We start from the raw sequence: 8,163 nt of genomic DNA, 5'->3' as shown, positions 1-8,163 counted from the left end.
CTTGTCAGCAAGCAGCCCTCTCCCCTCCACACTTTTGGCCATTATTTCCGAAAGCCTTTTACCAATCCAGTAATGAGCTGGAAGAAGATCTCTATTTGAGATCTCTAGAAATGATTCTAGTCCTATGGCAGGTGAACTAAGACATGGCTCCCATAAACCCTTTCCCTGCATTGAAAAAGCAAAATTATTCCTGACCTTTAAAATCCTTGAAGGAAATCAAATCACTCACGTCTTACTGGGAGGGTTAAAATAGAAAATAAAAAACAGCCCACTCACTGACCATTAAAACAAGGCAGGAGATCATATGCTATTGTACATGAAAATTGGTTTGGAGAAAGTAGACTTTGATTGCTGGAGCCACATGATCTTGACAGGACATCCATAAAACCATATTCTCTGTATAAGTCCTGGCCATTCTCTTGCCTGAGAGGCTAGAAACCAGCATCACTCTAAGGGTGAAATACCTGCTTGAGCATTTTAATGGAAAATGGGGAGAGCCATATGAGGTCTATTTAAGCCTAAAATCCTGTACAGGTCCCCATGAAACTGTCCTGGACTCAGAAGATCTTTCAAAGTCTGAAAGAAATAAAATTCCATTAGGTAACATTGAAGGTGATGAAGGAGTTGGCTGTTTTCTGTGGACGTCCAACCAGTTCTGCCTCCCCCCATGATTGGGCTGGGAGCTGGCAGCAGGTGGAGGACCTGGCATGTGGAGGCTCGCTGATGTGTGTTACTTCCGTCAGATCTGCCTCTAAGGTGCTGACCGTGTTGTTCACTTGAGCTACATGCACCTTGTTGGCCACCTTCTTGTGCAAGAGGCAGATGAAGATCTTCTTGAAGCCCTTGCGGAAGTGTTTGGAGACCAGGGCATAGACAATGGGGTTAACACAGGAGTTGGCATAAGAGATCAGGTGTGAAAGGATCCTAAGCACATAAGTGTTATGGTTGAGAGGGAAGTAACCGAACCAGACACACAGGATGACCAGGTGATGGGGCAGCCAGCAGAGGCAGAAGAGGACAGCTACAATGATGATCATCCTTGTGACCTTGCGCTTAGCCTTCTTGGACTCAGACATGTCTTCAATGGGGTCCACAGATGTCCAGAGGTAACGGATGGTCCTCATGTAGGTGAGGCTTAGGATTAGCACTGGGATAACATAGCTGAAGATGAATGTGCAGAGATCCATGATCTTGCGTTGGGAGATTTTCCAAATGGGATGGCAGACAGTGAGGTTGGCTGTCTGGAACTCCTCGTAGTAACTGAGGTAGGGACCAGAAAAAATAAAGGAAAGACCCCAGATGAGGCAAATGGCAGTGAGACCATTCCTGGGGGTCCTTAGTTCTCTGGAGTGCAGAGGGTATCTTATAGCCAAATACCTAGAAGGGAAAAAGAGAGAGAGAGAGAAACAAAACTACAGTTCTGTTTACATTAGAGAGAACTTTGCAAAGCCTGAGGATCTGGGGAGAGCACAAGGAAAAACGGCTGAAATGCTCAACTTCACCCTCCTAGTACAATTTCTAATTCAGTCTCATTCTGTTTTTGAGGGTATGACTACTCAGCAAAATATAGGTGTGATGGGACCATGTAGCAGTATACCTAAACTAGCTTCACCTAGCTAGCGTGGGTAACAATAACAGCAAGAGTGAAGGAAAGTAGCCTGATCTAGCAACTGGAGTACATGCCATCCCTATGCTAGATTAGGCCTGTATACTGACCTCACACATGGCCCATGGACCGGCAGGGCCAGAAGGCTGAACACCAGTGGTCCAACTTATTAAAACTTCATGAACACCCCTTTGCATAAATACCAGGCACAATGCCTCCGAACTAAAGAACATCCTAACTTGTCACAGGTAAAACAGTGGCATGAGGGAACTGACAATGTCCTGCCACTGCAGGGATAGGAAGTAGTTTGAAATGTAGTTGAGAGAGGCAAGGAATGGGGCCATTCACCTGCCATACAAGGGAAGGCAAAACCCCACAGCCCATGCCACTCTGGCTGTGGGGTAAAATTCCCTCCTGATCCCAAATGTGATGATCGATCTGGCCCTAAGCAAAGGAGTAAGACTCTCTAACGAAGAACATTTGGGTTGTTCAATCCCACTAGAAGTATCAGCACTCCCCAGTCAAAATCCCCAGCCTTGGCTGCAGCCAATACCCAATGCTTCTGAGGAAGGTGAGCAAATATAATTATCCTGCTCAAATGCAAGCCTGGAATTGCAGCAAGTCATGCAACAAGATCTGATGATGGAGAAGTGCCTTAAAAATGAAAAGAAATGGCGCCTCTTTGAAAAAGTGGTCCATCTTTTCATGGAGGGTATGTGATGCCAACTCCATTATGGGGATTGCTAGTTGTGGGTGGGTGTGATTCAGTGTATTTAAGCATTAAAATGCACCGGTGAGGAGGCTGCTGTTTGGAGGTGATGAATTAGTGAGAGAGAGGAGATGAGAAGCACAGGATGTGCTTGCTTTGATCTTGCGCACTGGTCCCATTGCTTTTTTTTCCCATAATGGGAGATAACGGGAACACACTGATCACGTAAAGGTGTAAATTATTGCTCTGCCATCTCCTGTCTGTAGATCACACTCCTACAGCTCAGATTTTTGTCTCACTTATTTTACAATAGCTTTGCATGCATGTAGCTCTACTGCTTTCCACAGACTTACTCCTGATCTTACTCCAGTGTCAGAGAAAAACTGGGCCTTGGATCAGCTTTAATTATATACCCCCGTCTCAGACTCCTTCCATGACAAGTGCATGCTAGACACTAAACTGCACAATAACACCAGTTAAAATCTTGCTTTCTTAAGGGCAAAGTAAAGCCAATTTTCTATCTAGTTTCTCTTCTAAAATTGCTTTTGTGGGACAGGGTGTTACACAAAGGAGTTTGGGGTTCTTTTTCACCTGGTTCCTAAGACCCAAAGATCTCTCCAGTTTCAAGTACCCTGAGCTCCAGGAATAAAAAATGCAATAGAATAGCTTCAAGAGTCACTTTTCTTTCTTGCTGCAAATTAATTACTTCCCAGCCACTGGAAGGATAAACTGGTGGCCAAGATCAGCAGCAGGCAAAGTGAGATTGTAAATGTCAGAAGCTGCAGGTTGCCTTCATTAGAGATGGCTTCACCTGCAAAGGTTGCTGACATGTAAGATGATTTTAATGGAAAAGCAAACTTAGGTCTGCTGTACCCAGTGCCCCTGGCCCCAATTGGAATAGTCACTGTATTGTTCCCATTATCATTAGTATATATGATTATATTATTATTGTTGCTATTGCTATTATTAGCTTGGCATGTTGGAGAGAGAGCCTTTCAGGTAACACAATTACAGGGCATTAGATTGGAAGGAGAAACAGTCTACTAAAATTAATTTGCTTGTTCTTCTTTAAATGATGTGCTTGTTTTGCAGCATATCAAAATGCAAATAATCTTTCTCTAGTAGTTCCTTAACTCATCCAGGAGCTACAGCTTATCTTACTGCATCTGCTTCTGAACCTCTTATGACAGGATCACTTAACAGTAAGTAAATAGCTTTGTTTCTCTCTAGTTTCTAGTAACCTAACTAACACAGTTCTCACATGCTGGTGAAAACAATCCAAAGACAGGTTTTAACCCCATTATATCAATATACATCTACAGCAATTAGTTAGAACCAAACAGCTTCACTCCAGATGTATGTATCAGAATATAGCCCCAGTTTCTTTTAAAATGCTTCACCTGCCTTCTGTATTTCCCATTAGCTCTGCAGTCCTTATAGCAATTTCAAAAACTGATGAGCTTCTGATCATTTGGGGCCAGATTGCAAACGTCTTTCTTATGCTAGTCAGCAGTGGCCAGCATGTATACCTAATCCCGTAAGTAACTGCACATCAACAGAAACAACAGATTTGCAAACTAGTCCTATGGAGTTCCTTTGCTGTCATCTTTCCAGCTGCGTTCTCAGCTGATGTTTTTCATTCTGATGATCTGAATAAATTCTGCCACAAGACCTGAGGCATCCACAGAACTCTGCTCCTCCATTTAAATTCTTCAGTTTAATGAACACTCTCATGTACTGAAGCCCCATTTGCTTTTCATGAGTGATCCTGCCTTTTTCAGCCATGCTTTCATTGGATTTGTACCTGATCCAGATCTAGTTCTCTTTGGTTACTAGTGCAGTTTGACCTGTATGCTTCACATCCTTATGCATCTGTCTTTAGTTTGGTGCATTCACTGCTATGGAAATACCAAACTGTGTAACTATTGGTAAATGATATTTCACTGAAAGAAGTCTGTTCTTTACTTAACTTAAACCCCTGAAAAGACAAGTCAATTGTAGTTGAATGAGTCAGTAGGTGTAGAGGTAAAGATTTTAGATTTCAGCTCTAAGCTGCGTTAAAACAACTACTATGTCCTAACTTGGATTTTAACTTCTAGCTCAGTTGGTTAAAGCATAGTGCTAATAACATCAAGATTGCAGGTTCTGTCCTGGGTTGGACTAGATGATCTCTTGAGGTCCCATCCAGCCTTACTTCTCTGTGAGAATTTGCTTTAACTTGGGCTAAGTCTATTTCTAGTTTTTATTTGTAGTGCAGGCATATCCTGAGGGCTTGTCTCCAGGGAAGTTACTGTGTAATAAGCTAAGGTGTGAACCTACAACACACTGGATGCTCTGGACGAATTCCCAGTGTGGACTCAGGGGGCATGTCTACATGAACAATTCATGCACCTTAATAAATTCCAGCACAATTTGTGCCAGAGTCAGATGCTCCCGGGTGCAGCATCTTCATGTGCTCCTGGGAGCAGCTGCCCCGAAGCAGGTAGCCTGACATCAGCCCTGAGCTCCAGGTGGCAGTCAGTGGCATCGGGGCTCTCTGGGGCGTGAGGGTGCTACAGTGCAGAGCTAGCTGGCAGGCAGCCCCAACACTGAAGCGTTCTCATGCCCCGGCCAGCCCTGGTCACAGTCAACAAGTGTGTTTCAGCACACATAAGTACTTTGCTGTAGGACAGTACTTGTCATGGGTAGTACTCTCCTACAGCGGAATTAATTAATTTAGTGCACCCTAATAAGAGTGCATATGTAAACTGTGATGCTTTACTGTGGAGTTAATTGTGCAACTCTACAGTAAAGTGCATGTGTAGATCATGATGCACCCAGCAAGCACTAAGGAGGAAATAGCTTACTCCACATTCAAAAGCACTCTACCAATCTCCATGCAGAGTCTGTGCAGAGATGTCAGTGCATTGTATATTTGTGCTCCAGCTGTGGTGTAAATCCTAAATGCTGATGTACCAGTGTAGAGCTGGATTCATAGGTTTCTCCTGTAGCTAATCTTTGTGCTGGAAAGGATCTACATGAATTCTACTTAAACCACAGCACTTCAGTTGCAGTCCCTGCCCTGTCCCCCTACCCCACCTCCTTTCCCCTGCCCTATTAAAGAGATACTGGGGAAGTATCTCCTTAGGTTCTCTTCTCCTTACACTAGTTTTACTCTAGCTCCTCTCCTCTCAATAAAGTTACTCCTGATTTACACTGAGAGGAGAGATTGGCCCTGGGAGAAGAGAATCAGGTCCAGCAAGTGGCCTGAGAGTTGAGCCCTGGCTCCGAGCTCCCTTCTGCAAAGCTGGACACTTCCCAGCAAGTGCTCCTGGTTCTCTCTGTCCCGCTCCTAGGCATGAGCCCAGCCCAAGTTCCTCCGCTCCTTTCCAGGGGTGACCAGTTCCTTCACCGCAGCTCTGAGAGTGCCAGTTACCCTGCCAAGGGAATTGCCCTGCGGTAGCTCAGCTGGACAAAGCCTCACTGCAAAGCTCAGCAGACAAGTCCTCTTCCCTCTGAACTGCTGCTTCCCACGTGTAATGTACAAAGCTGAGCTTGCGACTCTCCAGGTGCAGCCTGAGACTGGGCACAGGAACTCTTAGCCCTGCAAAGAACCCGTGTGAGCCAACTGGGTGTGTGTGAATGGGGTCCCTTGTCCTGCCCTCTCCACCACACCTCACCCAGCTGCTGCTGTCCCTGGTTGTGCCGCCCTTCCAGCTCCTCCAGGAACCCCTAAAAAGTTGCAGGGAGCGACCTGGGAGTACCGGAGAGGCAGGACCAAGCTCTACCCGAGGCGTCAACCACAGAGGACCTCAGGTAACACCCTAGACACCCGGGCAGCCCAGGAGCTCCAGAGCCCTAGCCCCTTCCCTAGCTCCTCTTACCTGTCCAGGGACACGGTGGCCAGCGTGAAGCTGCTGGCGTACATGGTCAGGTAGATGAAGAAGTGCACGGCTTTGCAGAGGAAGGGCCCGAAGACCCAGCCCTCCAGGGTGTAGATGGTAGCCTGGAAGGGCACGCAGAAGACGATGAAGCACAGATCAGCCACGCCCAGGTTGAGGATGAAGAGGTTGGTGGTGTTGTGCACCTGCCCGTTGCGGAGCAGCACCGCCAGCACCAGCGCGTTGCCCACCGTGCCCACCAGGAAGATGAGCGAGTAGACCAGCGGCAGCAGCACGGACTCGGGCTGCCAGCCCGCCTCGCCGCCCCGCGACGTGTTCAGCGAGCCGTTCATCTCCGCGGCCCCCGCGCAGGGCAGGGCAGGGCAGGGCTGGTCAATTGCACCCGGGGCTGGTCAGTTTCAGGCGCTGCATGGGGATCCGAGCGCCCCTTGCAGCCCCAGCCCCAGCGCTGCGCTGCGAGCCGCGGGATCCGAGCGAGCGCGGCCAAACTTCTTGGCAGCTTTGTTCCCGTCCCTCCTGCGCCGGGAGCCGGGCGCGCTGTGAGTGCCGGGAAGCAGGGGCTCAAAACTAAATAAATAGGTCCAGACCAGCCTCTTGTTTCCAGGGAGATAAGTGCCTAAACTCAAATTAATGGTGGCCATAGAAACCCAGCCCCCTCCCTTCCCCCCAGTGAAGTCCCGCTCGTTTTCATCCACTGCCTTGTCTGTCCGCTTCAGGCGGAAAAGGAGAGTGAGTGGCCAGCTGCCTCCAGGGGAGGCGAACAGCTCCTTAATCCTTCCCACAGCAAAATAAAACAAACACCAAATCTTTTTATAGGGAAATCTGGCCAAGGCGAGTTTGCTTCGTGCCTCTGCAAAGGTCTGAGCTGATGAGATGCCAAGTTCAGCTGAGAGCGGGATCCGCTCGGCTCTGCTCCTCTGTGCAACAGGGGCTGTGAGCTGGATTCAGTAGACGGTTTTTTCTTCTAATCCAGCAGGGGAGAATCCCCCAGACCTCAACCCTTCCACTTTGAAGTCAGTGCGGGGTTTATAGGAGCAAAACGCAGGGTTTGCAAAGAGCCATCAGGAAAATAACATTGGTTGAATAGTCTCCAGGCAGCTCTCCTATTGCTTGTAGTTTGTAGTAGTGCTTTTATTTTATTATTTATCTTATCAGATATACTCTATCCGTGTAGCTTCTCCAGGTCCCCTTAAGGATTCCATCTTGGTTGGTTGGTACTGAATACAATGCGGGACCAAACCACTCTAGATTAGGCTTTCTACCTTGCAAGAGAGTTCTCTGCTTTGTCATCTGGGCATTAAGGGGAAAAAAATCTGGCAGGGCCACTTGTAGTGGGAACAAATCCTAAACACCTTTCTTCTTTCAGGCAGCTGTAAAACTGCAGTCCTCCCCTCCTCGTTCTGTGCAGTTCCAAATTATTTTGCTGAGATTGTCAAATGAAATCGGTTCTCCAAGTGCATTTCATCCAGGGGATATTCTTTCTGCTCTGGTTTGAAAGTAGTGACTGGTAATAATAATGAATAGAATTATTTGTATTTCCAGTTTCATGTCCATGGATCTCAAAAAAATGTATGGACATCAATGCATTAAACCTCACAACAACCCTGATGGGAAAATCTGAGGCACAGAGAAGGGAAGTGACTTCAATAAAAACCCCACAGCAACGCAAAGCATCTAGCTGATGCTAGAACCCTGAACTCCCCCCCCCCAGACATATACTTTCATCTTTAGCCACTGAGCCTGCCATTCAGAGAGCAAATGCACAAGAGTGAATCCAATTTTGCTCATCGCCCTACAAAAAAAAGAGTCAATATATTGAATAAAATAGTTACTGTGAGTAAAACACTCAGCTCTTGATTTTGAGAAATATGCTGCGATGAGCTCTCAGAGAGAGTGTTTCCAATTAAAAAACAAGGAATAAAAATGGAGTGATGCTGTAGCTGTGATGGCCCTGGAGACATGCAGGA

The 8,163-nt window shown here is 46.8% G+C and overlaps 1 protein-coding gene across 1 annotated transcript; it reads right to left on the bottom strand.

Moving 5' to 3' along the window:
- Positions 1-596: 596 nt before the first annotated feature.
- On the bottom strand, positions 597-6,528 carry GALR2 (galanin receptor 2). The gene is made up of 2 exons (XM_006018292.1): positions 6,179-6,528; positions 597-1,377 (listed from the first exon to the last, which is right to left on the bottom strand). The coding sequence occupies exons 1-2, from the start codon at positions 6,526-6,528 to the stop codon at positions 597-599; spliced, it is 1,131 nt and encodes a 376-aa protein (XP_006018354.1).
- Between the last annotated feature and the right edge of the window lie 1,635 nt (positions 6,529-8,163).

The sequence above is a fragment of the Alligator sinensis genome, unplaced genomic scaffold, assembly GCF_000455745.1.
Source record: "Alligator sinensis unplaced genomic scaffold, ASM45574v1 scaffold400_1, whole genome shotgun sequence".
Classification (NCBI taxonomy): domain Eukaryota; kingdom Metazoa; phylum Chordata; order Crocodylia; family Alligatoridae; genus Alligator; species Alligator sinensis.
The sequence above is the reverse complement of the archived record's forward strand: the minus strand, read 5'-3'. Positions and strand labels throughout refer to the sequence as shown.